The sequence below is a fragment of the Penicillium soppii genome (genome assembly GCF_028829465.1).
Source record: "Penicillium soppii strain IBT 18220 chromosome Unknown utg000006l, whole genome shotgun sequence".
Classification (NCBI taxonomy): Eukaryota; Fungi; Ascomycota; class Eurotiomycetes; order Eurotiales; family Aspergillaceae; genus Penicillium; species Penicillium soppii.
This window is the reverse complement of record NW_026643236.1, coordinates 2,602,264-2,616,618: the sequence shown is the minus strand read 5'-3', so window position 1 is coordinate 2,616,618 and position 14,355 is coordinate 2,602,264. Positions and strand designations below refer to the sequence as shown.

The 14,355-nt window shown below is 50.0% G+C and overlaps 7 protein-coding genes across 7 annotated transcripts; 4 read left to right on the top strand and 3 right to left on the bottom strand.

Moving 5' to 3' along the window:
- Positions 1-585: 585 nt before the first annotated feature.
- On the top strand, positions 586-3,365 carry N7529_008361 (putative plasma membrane phosphate transporter Pho87; the record flags this gene model as incomplete). The annotated part of the gene is made up of 4 exons (XM_057243888.1): positions 586-668; positions 797-1,991; positions 2,048-3,170; positions 3,220-3,365. 4 exons carry the CDS (start codon positions 586-588, stop codon positions 3,363-3,365), a joined length of 2,547 nt encoding a protein of 848 aa, XP_057095426.1.
- Positions 3,366-3,999: 634 nt separating this feature from the next.
- On the bottom strand, positions 4,000-4,750 carry N7529_008360 (uncharacterized protein; the record flags this gene model as incomplete). Its single annotated transcript, XM_057243887.1, has 2 exons — positions 4,000-4,006; positions 4,068-4,750. 2 exons carry the CDS (start codon positions 4,748-4,750, stop codon positions 4,000-4,002), a joined length of 690 nt encoding a protein of 229 aa, XP_057095425.1.
- Positions 4,751-6,040: 1,290 nt separating this feature from the next.
- On the top strand, positions 6,041-6,484 carry N7529_008359 (uncharacterized protein; the record flags this gene model as incomplete). The annotated part of the gene is made up of 1 exon (XM_057243886.1): positions 6,041-6,484. One exon carries the CDS (start codon positions 6,041-6,043, stop codon positions 6,482-6,484), a length of 444 nt encoding a protein of 147 aa, XP_057095424.1.
- Positions 6,485-7,018: 534 nt separating this feature from the next.
- Positions 7,019-7,669, top strand: N7529_008358 (DUF2470 domain-containing protein; the record flags this gene model as incomplete). The annotated part of the gene is made up of 1 exon (XM_057243885.1): positions 7,019-7,669. One exon carries the CDS (start codon positions 7,019-7,021, stop codon positions 7,667-7,669), a length of 651 nt encoding a protein of 216 aa, XP_057095423.1.
- Positions 7,670-8,463: 794 nt separating this feature from the next.
- On the top strand, positions 8,464-9,166 carry N7529_008357 (40S ribosomal protein eS8; the record flags this gene model as incomplete). Its single annotated transcript, XM_057243884.1, has 2 exons — positions 8,464-8,537; positions 8,638-9,166. The coding sequence occupies 2 exons, from the start codon at positions 8,464-8,466 to the stop codon at positions 9,164-9,166; spliced, it is 603 nt and encodes a 200-aa protein (XP_057095422.1).
- A 592-nt stretch (positions 9,167-9,758) lies between these two features.
- N7529_008356 (metallophosphatase domain-containing protein) lies at positions 9,759-10,769 on the bottom strand (the record flags this gene model as incomplete). Its single annotated transcript, XM_057243883.1, has 1 exon — positions 9,759-10,769. One exon carries the CDS (start codon positions 10,767-10,769, stop codon positions 9,759-9,761), a length of 1,011 nt encoding a protein of 336 aa, XP_057095421.1.
- Positions 10,770-11,306: 537 nt separating this feature from the next.
- Positions 11,307-14,308, bottom strand: N7529_008355 (glucan endo-1,3-beta-D-glucosidase; the record flags this gene model as incomplete). Its single annotated transcript, XM_057243882.1, has 7 exons — positions 11,307-11,326; positions 11,379-11,638; positions 11,695-11,756; positions 11,810-13,534; positions 13,593-13,732; positions 13,783-14,050; positions 14,108-14,308. The coding sequence occupies 7 exons, from the start codon at positions 14,306-14,308 to the stop codon at positions 11,307-11,309; spliced, it is 2,676 nt and encodes an 891-aa protein (XP_057095420.1).
- Between the last annotated feature and the right edge of the window lie 47 nt (positions 14,309-14,355).

Here is a 14,355-nt window from a genome sequence, read left to right as displayed (position 1 = left end):
TACTGAATCGAGAAGTGCAACGGACCCTGAGGTCATCGAGAGAAAAAAAGGACGTTGAATATTTTAGTCGCGACTCAAACTCTCGGAGTGAACTTCAGTTTACTGGACAGATCCCCCTGATCGGAGGTGCGCAAGCGTGCTCTATCATTGACAGCCTGACCCTTTCAGTGCAACCCACACGCAAACCCGCCAGCTGACCCGGACTAGACCCTTGGTCCCCGCACACTCTTTCCGGCCTTGCCTCTCCCTGCTTTACTCGAATGATAAAGGCCGATTCACCTCCGGCCTCCTTCCTCGACGGTGGCTCCCCCGCGTCCCGACTCCATTGAACTTGTCGAGTACCATCCTACCTCCAATCGAGCTGCAAACGCTGGCCCCGCTCGCGAATCTCGAAGCGCTAGACCTTTCCACCCCGCCGCTAGCTCGCAGTCGCTTGTTGGTCTTCATATCGACGTTGAAAGAGACGCGCAAGGGGAATCGTCGCCGACTCACCTTCGAACTTCTCGTTTAAAGTTCTGGGCCGAGGCCCTTCGACGTTGTGCTCTCAACTCTTCACAAGGGAACGTTGATTCGGAACCTGCCAAGATGAAGTTCTCGCATAGCGTTCAGTTCAACGCTGTGCCCGACTGGAGCTCTAACTACATCGCATACAGCAATCTTAAGAAACTGTAAGTTCAAGTTTTCCATGATGGTGTGGTAGCCAGACCCGCGGTTCTGCTGGTGTCACATCGCACAGGATTGATGGTGGCTTCTGCACCGGAGATTTGTATTCACGCTAATGTCGCACCGTGCCTAGGATCTACACCCTTGAAAAACAAGTCAATCGTACCGAGGGCCAGTCCACCACCGATGTTGAGTCTGCGCCGCTGCTGGGTGCTCAAACGAGCAACCCAGATGCGGTTTTTAAGCGCGCTCTCGATGCCGAGATGGACAAGATCTGTACCTTCTACCAGAAGAAAGAGGCGGAGATTTTCGAACTCGCCGACGAGCTTATCAAGGACGCCCACGTGTATCTTTCCGAGACAGACGGCGTCAACATGGACCCGGTGAGCGAAACCATCATCAAGGCAGGCGTCCGTCGCAATGTCAAACCTCCAGGCCAGCACCGGAGATCCAGCGCCATCAGCAATGATTCGATGGCCGACGACGAGGACGGGGATAGCGACGATGATCGGTCGGCCTCAGCCCTTCCCCAGCGCCGGCGAATGATGCAGTGGACAGACGGCGAGTCTGGCACGGATGACCCGAACGGTGACTTGGCGGACTCTTCCTTCTTTGGACGGCCGGTGGGTCCTGAGCCACATGGATCGTACCTCAACGACGAGGACTTCCTCGCCCTCTACAATACCGGTATCTCACTGAAGAAGCGTCTGATTGAAGGCTACGTCTCGCTCTGCGAGCTTCGGTCCTTTATAGAGCTGAACAAGACCGGTTTCGCCAAGGCGCTGAAGAAATACGACAAGACCCTGAACCGTACCTTACGCCGAGACTACCTGGCCTCCGTTGTTCACTCCGCAAGACCGTTCACTGAGAGCACCATGGCTGCCGTCGATAGACATATCGAGGACTTCGAGGGTGTGTACGCGGATATCGTGACCAAGGGTAACAGGCAGCTCGCAAGGCGCGAGTTGCGTCTACATCTGCGTGAGCATGTTGTCTGGGAGCGAAACACCGTCTGGCGTGAGATGATCGAGATTGAACGCCGTGCGCAGGCTGCGAACGTTGGTATTCGCCGGACGCTCTTGGGTGGTGACGAGGACCCGGCTACTGCTCGGCGTCAGGGTGACAAGAATGAGATTCGTACCCAGGAAATCTCGACGCCTCTTGGTCGGTTCCAATTCCCACTGTGGTTTTGCAGCTTGAGCTTTGGCACGCTGGTCTTTAGTGTCGCTGTCTTTGGCACTTTGCTTTCCATGCAAACTATGAGTACGCCCGAGCAGCAGAACTGTTTGGCTATGTTGGTGCTTGTTAGTATACTGTGGGCCACTGAGGTATGTCGTGTTGATTCGCCCGAGCCGATTTATTCCATGCTAATCTAAATTCCTAGGCGATCCCGCTGTTTGTGACCTCACTGCTTATTCCATTTCTTGTCGTCACATTGGGAATCATGCGGTCCGATGAGAAGCCACACAAGCGACTTGGACCCAAGGAGTCTGTGGGCATGGTGTTCTCGGCAATGTGGACTCCTGTGATCATGCTCCTTCTTGGTGGTTTCACCATTGCAGCGGCGCTATCCAAGTACGATATTGCCCGGCGCATGGCCATGTTTGTGCTCAGCAAAGCGGGTTCGAAGCCTTCCACTGTCCTGCTGACCAACATGTTTGTGAGCATGTTCCTAAGCATGTGGATCAGTAACGTTGCATCCCCCGTGCTCTGCTACTCCATCATCCAGCCTTTGCTCCGTAACATGCCCCCGGAGTCAAACTTTGCTAAGGCCCTTGTCCTGGGTATCGCGCTGGCCGCCAATGTTGGTGGTGCGGCGTCTCCTATCGCCTCACCTCAGAACATCATTGCCCTGCAAAACATGTTCCCAAACATCAGCTGGGGTACATGGTTCTTCATCTCGCTGCCCGTCTGTATCATCTCCATCCTTCTTATCTGGCTTTTGCTACTGGCGACATTCCGTCCTGGGCGCAATGCAACTGTCATCCCGATCCGTCCTGTGAAGGACCGATTCACTGGCATGCAGTATTTCATCAGCATCGTCACTCTCATCACTATCGGTCTCTGGTGCGCCAGCCACCAACTCGAGCATGTCTTCGGCGACATGGGTGTCATCGCCATCATCCCCCTTGTCCTCTTCTTCGGAACGGGTATCTTGAACAAAGAAGACTTCAACAACTTTCTATGGACAATCATCATCCTCGCTGCCGGTGGACTGTGTCTGGGCAAGGCCGTCACCTCATCAGGCCTGCTGCACACAATCGCCGCCGACATCACCGCGCGCGTCGAGCATCTCAGTCTATACAGCGTGCTGCTAGTCTTCTGTGCTCTAATTCTTGTCATTGCCACCTTCATCTCGCACACTGTCGCCGCCCTCATCATCCTGCCTCTTGTCCGCCAGATCGGTGTCAACATGGAAAATCCCCACCCCAACCTGCTGGTTATGGCCAGTGCCTTGATGTGCTCCGTCGCCATGGCTCTGCCCACAAGTGGATTCCCTAATATGAGTATGTTCTTCATTTCATCCGCTTGGACTCTGCTAACTAGTTCTCCTAGCTGCCATCATGACCGAAGTACCCCAGACAGGCCAGCGGTATCTCCAAGTCCGCCATTTCCTCACTCGTGGTATTCCATCCAGTCTTATGTCTTTCGTGGTTATCGTCACGCTTGGCTATGGGCTGATGTGGGTCGCGGGATTATAGAGGGTATAGTTCGGAATGACCGCGTGACCCTTACAAAGGGCAGTTAACCTGTTCTGTACACTTGGTGCGAAGACAATGAATAGATGAGGAGTACGTGGACTGACTTGTATCGGTCTTTCATCGATACTGATGTCGTATATCTCTAAGCTGGGCTTGTTTTGCACAAATACAATAGACGGAGGCTTGCCCTGAGTAATTACTGTACATAGTTTGTTTATGCCAGAATGAAACAAGAAGTCGTGTTCAATGAGACTTACATTGTTAAGACTTGATGTAATTTCAAGCCATAATCAAGCGCAGACTCGTTGCACTTGTCCAACTTGATGAATTGTAAGAACTCAAAAGACCCAAGGCAAGCCACCTCTCTGTGTAAGATTTTTGAGACAATGTTTGCTACTGTCAATCTATTACGATGTACAACGGTGAATCAAATAATTAATCCATTTCTCCCCGATACTTTCAAGGCTAAATGTACCTTACACAGCGCCAGAGCTAGGGAGATGAACCCGATCAAAAATAGCACAAAAACACAAAAACTGCATCCTGCATCGCCGTAACGTAACCCATAAGTCATGCCCAGGTATAGCATAGAAACTGGGTATATAAATACTCTTTTCTATTGCCAGCAGCAAGATTAATTACTAGACGAGTTAGGTTAGCAACAACACATCAACACAAGGGAAGAGGTGGGGGTATACTCACAGCAAGCCAATCGTCAAATCGCCGTGAATCTTCGCCTTCAGCTGAACCTCAATATCCAGATTAAGGTCCAGCCGCAAACGAAGCTGTTCATCCCGGCCACCATCGTCTTCTTCTTTCTTGTCGCCACCCCCTAGGATCCCGCCGACCGCCTTGCCCGCACTGCCCGTCACGCCGTTCAAGGCATTCCCGGCTGTGTTCTGCACGAGCTGGCCTGCTTGGTCTACTCCGCCGACGCCCGGTAGGCCGCCGAGGGGACCGTTGTCTTGTTGCTGTTGCTGTCTGGGCTGGCGCTGGCGGCGGACGCGACGCTGGGGCTTTTCATCATCCATTTCGCGCGGGATTGACTCGACGTCTGATTCTTGGGGACGGGGTTTGCGGCGACGACGACGTTCGGGCTTGGCCTCAGGTTCTGGCTCAGGTTCTTTAGGCGCTTCTTGTTCTGGTTCTTGTTCTTGTTCTTGTTCTTGGTCTGAGTCTGGCTCTTGTTGTTTGGGGGCGGACTCGGACTCTTCGGGTTTAGATTCTTCTTGGGGCTTGTCGTCTTCTTTTTCCTGCTCCTGGCCTTCTTCGGAGGGAGGAGGGGTTTGTTCTTGTTTGGCTGGAGACTTCTTGCCTAGTTTGGGAGGGGCACGCTTTGGCTTGGAGTCGGTAGTGGGAGTAGAGGGAGTTTCTTGATCGGCCATAATGGAAAAAGAGAAGAAAGAATGTTAAAGGGGGGAGATGAGGGGAATATGAATTGATTCGAGAACGAGATAGGACAAAGCGTCACAAGGTGGGCGGGATGAACTACTATGTAATCGTGCGTTTATTGGTATATGATGCAGATAATTTCCCCTTGTCCAACCGTTTATATCATCAGGACTAGTAGGCCTGGCCAAAACCGGTATAGATTCTAGCCGCCTCCGACGTCAGATGGTAAGTTTCTTTGCTCGGGTAGAAGAATACCCATAGCGACCGTCATTGTATAGATTTGGGTTGAGGTACGTTGTGCGCCAAATGACGGCTGGGGAATCTTAGAATAGGAACTCCATACTGGAGACAGTTAGTATGACGTGTGCTGTGGACAAGGATCAAGACCCTGGAACCAATCCGTATGGAACAATAGGAACGGATTGAATTGGTACAATGTATAATCCAGGGATCAACCTTCGGAGATAAAACCAAAACCCTGGCGTACTCGGTATTGTAGGGCGAAAATTAGAAAAAAAGGATCCGCTTCATCCCACGCTCCAATCACATTGAATTTCGGTGAATTTGACGCCTTGACATTCTCCACTTAAATAGATTAAGTAGACGTAAGACCGTTGCAGCTTTGTCGTCTCACAACACGAGAAATAGATGGTATGACGCCACACAACATCCAAACTGGGATTTGTGCAATGGATATTGGCTTCATGGGAAAAAAACAACTGCCGACAACTGTCTGTATTATATACAGTGTATAGTTACCTATGACCCCAGTTAGTCGAAAATTCTCACAAAGATGCCATGAAAGGGGATAATTTTAAACTGCCCGGTTCCTGGTTTCAGGATGACTGGTTCAAAGCCACGAGTCTGAATGTGTTTCCATGGATTGAAATATGACAGAAAAAAAAAACCAATCTTGTATGTATATGCCGCCACTGTGGACACGGCCTTTGTGTCAGGTCTAGAATCCTTGATGTTGTTCAAACCTGATGACGCGGGTGGTCTTGAAGGGGAAAGTCTGAGTTGGAGAGGATAATTGCCAGCCGCCAACGTCATGGAGGGACAAGAGTATTGATCACTCTTTGAGTACAACGTATATCACTTTCTTGCTTTTCATTTTGGTTTTTATGTTGTGAATATCCTGAGGAATTTCCTTTTTTATTTTATTTTTTTCTATATCCTTATTATATACAAATCTTGGTGACATTTCGTCTCTCATCCTATACCTTTCTATACCAATTTCTTTTGCCTATAACTCTATACCCTAGCGTTGTCTCATACTTATCATGGCGACCGTCGAAAAAACCAAACAGCAGCCCAAGAAGCTCCCCGTCCAGGACGATCTATCCGACGGCGAAGATTACGATAGTGCCGACGACTACACCGATGAATCCGAAGAAGAAGAAGTCCCCCAGGCCCAGACGAAAAAGCAATCAAAGCAACTACAAAAACGGAAACAACCCATTCAGCAAGATGATGACTCCGAATACACGGATGAAGATGAATACGATGATGAATATGACTACTCCGACTCGGGTGACGAAGCCATGCAACCCTACTCCAAACAAAACTCAAGCTTCAAGCCCAACGGCGGCATGGATGTCCTCCACAAGGAAGAACCGAATATGCTGGATCAAGAGGGCATGAAGCTGAGGTTGGAACTCAACCTGGAGATCGAAGTTGAATTGAAGGCACGCATTCACGGCGATCTTACCTTGGCTCTCATGTAAGTTGGCCTCGAGGCAAGAATCCCCTCCCTTTTAGATACCCTTGTCCAGAACACCGCTCAAAGAACCGAATTAGGAGTTGATCGCGTTTTACCAACAACAGGGCTTGAAACCCCTTCGGTCCCATGGCCAACCTCACGATCCGACGTCATCACGAGTCTTTCCAATGCTTTTTTCATAGAGCCAATGTCTTGATTAATTTTTGTTTTTGTGGATCAACGGTTTTCCTGGGTCAAAGGACGCATTGTGCTATGTATATTCTCTTGGGCGATTGGAATAATATATTTTTTCTTCCAAAATTTGCAACTTTTCAATCTTGATATCGACTGATGTACGGAGTGGAGTGGAAAAGTACGGAGTAGCGTGGAAAGCGTGAAGCCGAGGAGCTTGGCGGTCCATTTGTGTTCTACTTTCTCCCCGCCGCTTACAATCTTACAATCTGTACTCGAGCATCGGTTCATTTTCCAATTCACTTCAAATTGAATTCCATCTTTCCCAGAACCCTTATTTGCTTCTGCCACTATCAACGCAATCGCCATGTCTTCCAAAGACTTCATCATCAAGCATATGAATGCCGACCACCAAGATTCCCTCGTTCTCTTCCTCCAAGCCTACTGCCGCATCTCAACTTCCCAAGCCAAAACTGCCAATCTGGAAGAAATCACCCTCTCAAACCTAATTGTCACCGCCCGCGGCACCCGCTACAGCGTCCCCATCGACCCCCCAATGAAAGATTACTCCGAGGCACGCAGCCGCATGGTCGCCATGCACAAGGAGAGTCTGAAACGCCTGGGTCGCAGCGATGTCACCCTCAGCGAGTACCGAGCCCCGCGTGGCGTCCAAGCCGTGATCTTTGGCCTGTGCCTCTTTACCTACGCCAGCTGCTTCCGGCGCAGTAACCTGCTACCGGGCTCATTCGTCTACGAGTACTTCGGGTATAAGTTTGTGCCTGATTTTGCGCACTTCGTCTACAATATCCAGCCGTGGCTCCTTCCTGGGGTGTTGGGGATCCATGTTGTTGAGACCATTTTGTTGGCTATCACGCAGTTGAAGCCGCTGGGTGTGCCGGTTTTCTCGGGGTTGTGGTGTAAGTGGGTTGCTTCGTGCTTTGTCGAGGGATTCGGCGCATTCCAGCGTATCAAGCAGATTGTTAAGGAGGAGAGGTCGAAGAGCGGTAAGAGTCAGTAGGGACAGCCCGGGAGGAAGACAATTATGACACTAGCAATCACTAGAAGTCATTGTAAGTCATTGCCAGATTGTCCGATTGAGTGAATGCGATATTGAATTGCAACAATAGATGAACCGGTATATTGAAACCATCAGAACTTCAAAAAATTGTAACTTGATAAAGTCGTGGAATAGCCCTGGACCTTAGGACCTTTTAGTAGTAACCATGAAGGTCTGACTGTCTGATTTCACCATATCAGATGGCGTGCACGTGACCTTGCTGAATCATCAAGTGCCGATCACCTGACCCAGGTCCAAAGACTGGGACGCCCTAAACCCAGTTTAGTCTAGTGTCGGTTAGGGCACTACACAAGCGAGCGACACAGTGCGGCCTGCGAAATTCAGCGACTCCACGACCCTCGATCTCGCACGACAACCTTACGACAACTTATCTGTGTTTCTGGTGAAGGGTAACACATTTAGAGGTGAGTTATCGGCTGCTGTCTTATTCCTGCAAGGTTTCTTTCGAAAAATTCTGTTTCGCTCGCTGCGCCATCAATTTCGATCTTCGTTATCCCCATTGGATTCTCGACTTCCGTCAAATCGTCAACTTCACTTCGATCTTGCCTCTCCTTGAACACGTCTTTCAACTATCTACCAACATTGTCGCCCAATTCTCTGATACTCGAACATTGATTTTGTGCGGCGCTCGAGACGAAACAGAAGGATTGGAAAAAAAAAGAAACGTTCAGGGCCCACAATCGACAATATCTAACGTATCTCTTCAACTTTAGACCCATCCATCCACCGCAAATATGGGTATTTCTCGTGATTCTCGCCACAAGCGCAGCGCCACCGGTGCCAAGCGCGCTCACTACCGCAAGAAGAGGTACGAATTCAACCTAGCCTGAGATTTGAAGTTTTTCATGTTGCATTGGGAAAGGAATCCGCAACTCTCAAAAGCAGAATGCTTACAAGCCGTTCTACAGAGCGTTCGAGAAGGGTCGCCAGCCCGCCAACACCCGTATCGGTGCCAAGCGCATTCACCTTGTCCGCACCCGTGGTGGCAACCAGAAGTTCCGTGCCCTCCGTCTCGACTCTGGTAACTTCTCCTGGGGTTCCGAGGGTATCTCCCGCAAGACCCGTGTCATTGGAGTGTCCTTCCACCCCAGCAACAACGAGCTGGTCCGCACAAACACCCTGACCAAGTCCGCCGTTGTCCAGATCGATGCCGCTCCCTTCCGTCAGTGGTACGAGGCTCACTACGGCCAGCCCATTGGCCGCAGACGCCAGCAGAAGACCGAGGAGGAGGAGGTGAAGAAGTCCTCTTCCGTCACCAAGAAGCAGGCTGCCCGCTTCGCTGAGTTCGGCAAGGCTGAGGGTGCTATCGAGCGTCAGTTCGAGTCCGGTCGTCTTTTCGCCGTTGTTGCCTCCCGCCCCGGCCAGTCCGGCCGTGTTGATGGTTACATCCTGGAGGGTGAGGAGCTTGCTTTCTACCAGAAGGCTATCCGCAAGTAAACGATAAAATAAAATATTCGGTTGTTGCAACGGGTGGATCGGAGTTTCAGCTATGTCATGATCAGGGCATCCTAGGGATGCAAATTGTCTTCAAAGCTCTGAGCCATCAATCCATGGGATTTGTTCCTAGTTCATATGTTCTATATTTTCCAAATTGTGTAGTGTCCTAGTACCCTGGGCAGATTTGTAGCCTAATGTCTCATTTGAAGAAATTCCTCATATGAAGTATTAACCTTGCATCTTGCACCTAGGTACTTTCCGAGATAGTGTGTTGCTCTTGGGGGTACTATAGCCCATTGGCAGCATAATTATTGTTACTGGGTAGGACAAAAGGCCTGCGCATTTTCGGTCTCGTATGTCTCCGCGCTCTATCCCCATGGATCTATATCAGCACGGTCAATTTTCCTAGATTCTGTAACTGCTTGCGCTGATACTTATAAGAAACATGACCATGAGCTTTACGGCTTTTTTAGAAACCAGGAGATTCAAGATATTATGTGTACATATATATATCCCTGGTTCGGCGACAGCCATCCTTCGACATAAGTTAGAACAGGACTTGTCTATATTTAATATACCAAATAACCACCAATCACCCCGAAGCAAGAGGAAGCTCCAAATCAACAACCCAAGGCGCATTCCTCGCCTCATACCCCACAGTATTGACACTAGCATTAACAAACAAAGTCTCCTCCCCAAACCGCAAAGGCCGTTCTGCCCGCCCACTAACATCATAAAATGCGGAGCGAGTTTCAAGCATCTCCTCAGCATCAGTAGCCACAGATTCAAGCTTGAGCCCATCAGATCCCCAGACCCCACGCCGCGCACCCCACCCTTCATGAATATGACCGAAGAGATGAATGCGCGGTCTCGCGCGCCCCGCTGCCCGAAGAAGATGCTCACATCCAACATTCAAGTCAGGCGGGACTTGGTCTAGGATTCCCACAGGCGGACCGTGCGTTAGGAGTATATCCACACCCGGGAAATCGGGGATTGGATTAGTGGGCTGGTGGCCATTAGGCGCAGCATTGTAGCGGTCTTCATCGCGCTCGTACGCGAATGCCCAGCGGTAGAACTCCGGCTGGTAGGGCGAGGCGTAGACTGTGAAAGTGGCGCCTGTGGAGAGAGTGAAGGAGTGCATGCCTTCTTCTAGGTAGATGATTCCTGCATTACGGGCGGCATCGCAGGTCCAGAGATCTTTGATGGAGCGGGCGTAGGAGCGCAGCTGGTCTGCGTTTGGGGTTTTTGTTTTTGATTGTCGGAGGTCAGCTTGGGTGCTGTCGTCTGTGAGGAGAATGGATTCTGCACCTAGATGCTCTGGTCGGAGGTGGCGCGTGTAGCCGAAGGTTGTGAAATATTGTTCGTCTAGGGTGATGTCGTGGTTACCGGCAATTACGAGCTTTAGTTCTGCGTCAGCGTCTTGGAGCATTGCGATCATTGTTTCGTGCTCGACGCGGTACCCCACTTTCGTGAGGTCGCCGGCGTGCAGCAGGATATTGGCTTTTGGTAGTGGGTAACGGTAGGCATTGTTGAGTTGTTGTGGTGGGTTTGGTGGGCTTGTATGGGTGTCTGATATCATGCAGATGCGGGTTTTGACGCTCATGTTGGATATGCTCAGATGAGATGGTGGCCGTTCCTCAAAATGTTGCAAGCTATATCGGGATCCACGATTGCTCGTATTCTATCAAAATATTTCTGAGGGCTGTTGGAGATGGGTTTGAGGTTGATGTCGAAGATCGGCAATGACATGGGTCATTCAACCCTGATGTTCCCCGCCGAACCCCCCGACTTTACCGAATATATTGTCGCTTCAGAAAGTTGGGGTACTTTTTCTGGCATACGTTGTTCTAATTATGAGCATGTATTCTGAACAATGGTTTTGGCAATTCATGTTCCAGCTTAAGAAGCGAGGAATAGGCCATCAAAAGTATACCTAAGAAATGTCATTTCGTTGATCTATATATGCGTCGCTAAACAACAAGTAGCTACTCAAAATCCCTCATATCAAAAGACGGCCACAGGGTAATCATAACGGGAAAATCGAAAAACAAATCGTGGGCTGAGAAAAGTTAAAACCACAATATTAAGCCTCCAACTCCAGTACAGTAAAAACAGCAAAAACAGCAACCTATAACAATGTTCAAGGAGCACCGCCAAGACCTATCATTCTTGTTAGCTGGTTGCCAAACCAAAATTCCGCGGAAAGACTTACCAGCAGCGAATGCCAGATACCAAGTGCGGGTAGCACCACCATCAATCCAACTATAGTTGAAGTTTGGCTGAGCGAAGAACTCCCACGACGACTTGGGATCGATGAGAGCAAGATTGGCGTAGAGCACACCTCTCCATCCACCATCGACTTCGGAGGCGGGGGTGGAGGCATTCTCGGCGAACATGGCCTCCCACTCCTGGCGCACGAATTCCTTGCGGCGCGTGTAGGGCGTGTGGGGCATGAGAGGGAGCATGTGGATACTGTGATAGCCGTTAGCGAAAAAGAACAATGAATATGGAAGGCGAGATAGCAGTACCCTTGAATGAATTCCAGGTTGGCGCCGAAGTAAGTTGTGTGATCGACTTTGTTCTCAAATAGCTGTTTTGGATATTAGTGTCGGCTTCGAATGAGGCAGTGAGGTTGAAACTTACGATTCCAGTGACCTTATTACCGATAAAGTTCGCAGGCTGGTTGACATTGTCGTCTTCCATGAGGAAGTAGTTGTTTAGAGAGCGACCCAGAATACCTAGCATCAGGTTGCCGCGGGCTTCCATGCTAGCATCGTGGGTGGTCTGTCCCCACATCTTGATCGCATAGGCAAACATAGTATCTTCCGACGTAGATTCCTGGTCCTTGCCATCAAAAGACTCGAACAAACCCTTGGCCCAGGAGTGACCGTTGTACCAATCAAAGCCGCGCGAGAAGGGGAAGTAGGCGTCGTTTTCGACAGAGTTGCCAGCGTCACGAACGAGCATGTTAACCCAATCCTTGTTAGCAGCCAGCCAAGTGGGATCGAGAGAGCCAATAATGGCAGCTGCTTGAATAAAGTATCCATAATGGAAGTGGTGGTCATTGTATGCGGTGTTTCCAAAGTCTTGGTTCAGATCACCGTTGTAACCGGCCGTGGAAACAACACCCTTCCAGACGGCATCGTAGGCAAGAGGGTATTGCTGCTCGTTATCCACAAAGCGCGCGAATGACTTCTTTAATTCTTGGAAGGCATCGATCGCTAGCTCGACGTTGTTTCCGAGTTGGTTGACGGTGTATACAAGGGTCGCAAACTTGCTCAGCGCCTTACCACTATAGTACATACTGTTGAGATCTGTTTGCTCTGAGATATTCTGCTTCAACTCATGTGGAGCGTTCTCGAGAATAGCACGCTGGGCTGCACTAGAGAGGTCTAGAACACTACCGTGGGTAGTCGACCAAGGCGCGAAGCCGATATCAACTGGGAGGTTTTGTTCAATCATGGTCCAGTTTTCTCCAATGACGGCGGTGGAATTGCCCTTTGTAGTAGTGCGGAGTTGAATGTTGGTGACGCGGTCCTTGGTCGCAGGATCGAAAGAGTGAATGTGATGGGGCAAAGCAAACATCAATAGAGGGGTACTCTGGATGTCCTTTCCAGCCTTGGTCCAGGACAGGCTGTAGCTACCAACATCGCCAGTGACAGAACCAGATATGTGCCCTGCCACAGGGTAAACGCCAGACGAGTTATCATAGATCTTCTCACCAGCAATACCAGCAGGGTTCTTAGCAATCTGGATAGTACCAGAGAACCCGGGAGGGCCACGAAGGTTGGTCTTTGAAAGCAGCTTGAACTTGGGGTCTTTGCCATCCGCCGGAGTAACATACATAAGCCAGGTGGTGTCATCCTCAAGGTTGACCTTGTACTTGAAGATTCCAGGTCTGAGCGAACCAGCGTTGACGACCCTGCGGAAGAAAATACCACTTTCGATCAAGGGCTGCAGGTCGTTATAGACAGCTGTAGAGTAGGCCATACCTTGCACGACAGGGAAGGAGATCTGCTGAGCCGAGCCTCCGGAGCGCTTGATGACAGCGTGCGCCGAGAAAGCCTTAGGCTCTTCGGTGTTCATGATAGTGGATTCACCCAACTCAGTTGCAGAGAAAATTAGATGTTGGAGACCGACGGGGTTGATATAGTACGACGCTGGACTTCCTGGAATCTTGGGGTTCTTAGGACCCCATGCAAGCAAGTGAGACGGGATATGGGATATTCCCATACCCCAACTCTTGAGAGAACCAAGGCCCTTGGACCAGGCGAGTGAGTAAGGCTGAGTGAACGTAGCATTAGTCTGAGAGCCCAAGAAAAGTCCAGCATAAAACTTGTTAGTCTCAATAGGATCGGTAGAATTGGCCTGTATCACAACATTAACATCGTACTTAACATATGGACTGCGAGTTAAGCAATCTTACATGCTGGTTCTGCACAGGGTGGTCATGCCGGGACTTGATATTTGCTGGAGCAGGGCCAGTCGCGACCGGCTGGAAGATATCCTGACCGTTCATGCTCTCGGGAAGATCTGGTTGAACTGGTGGGAGCGTAGGAAGAGGGTCTAATAAAGATCAGAAAATACAACCGACATATCTCTGAATTCTATCATACCCGTTACTGAAGTAGTGCCAGGTTCAGCTTTGGGGGAGTTCTTCACAGATTCAGTTGTGGGAATTGGTGCCGGGATCGCAGGTTGCTTTGCTGAAGTAGTCGCTTCGATGGGATCCTTTTGTCCTGTGGGAGCAGGCGCTGGCGCGGTAGTGGTAGAATGACCCACACCTATCAAATCTTCTAAGCCGTGAACAAACTGCGAAATATCAAATGGTGGGAACGGAGGCTGAGGCGAACGGCCTTCTGTTTCCAAGTCAAATCGATATACCTGATTCGGTCAATACCCTGCCACATATGAAGCCATATATCGCGACTAAACACATACCGGGTGCGATTTCGGAATGAAAAGCCTGTCCTCCTTGTTCGATGGAGGATACTGAGTCTCAAATGCTCTCGCGGGCTGCGTGGCTGTGTTTTGCAGTATAGCTTCTACTGCAGATCCCACACGCGGAAGACAATAGGCTGAATCTACAGCTAGAAACCAAGTCAGCAAGGCTGTTGCCTTCCATTTTGCGCCCATTTCCATGATGCAAAGTGAAAATCTCCAAAGATCAACAGAGTTGAAATCTAAAT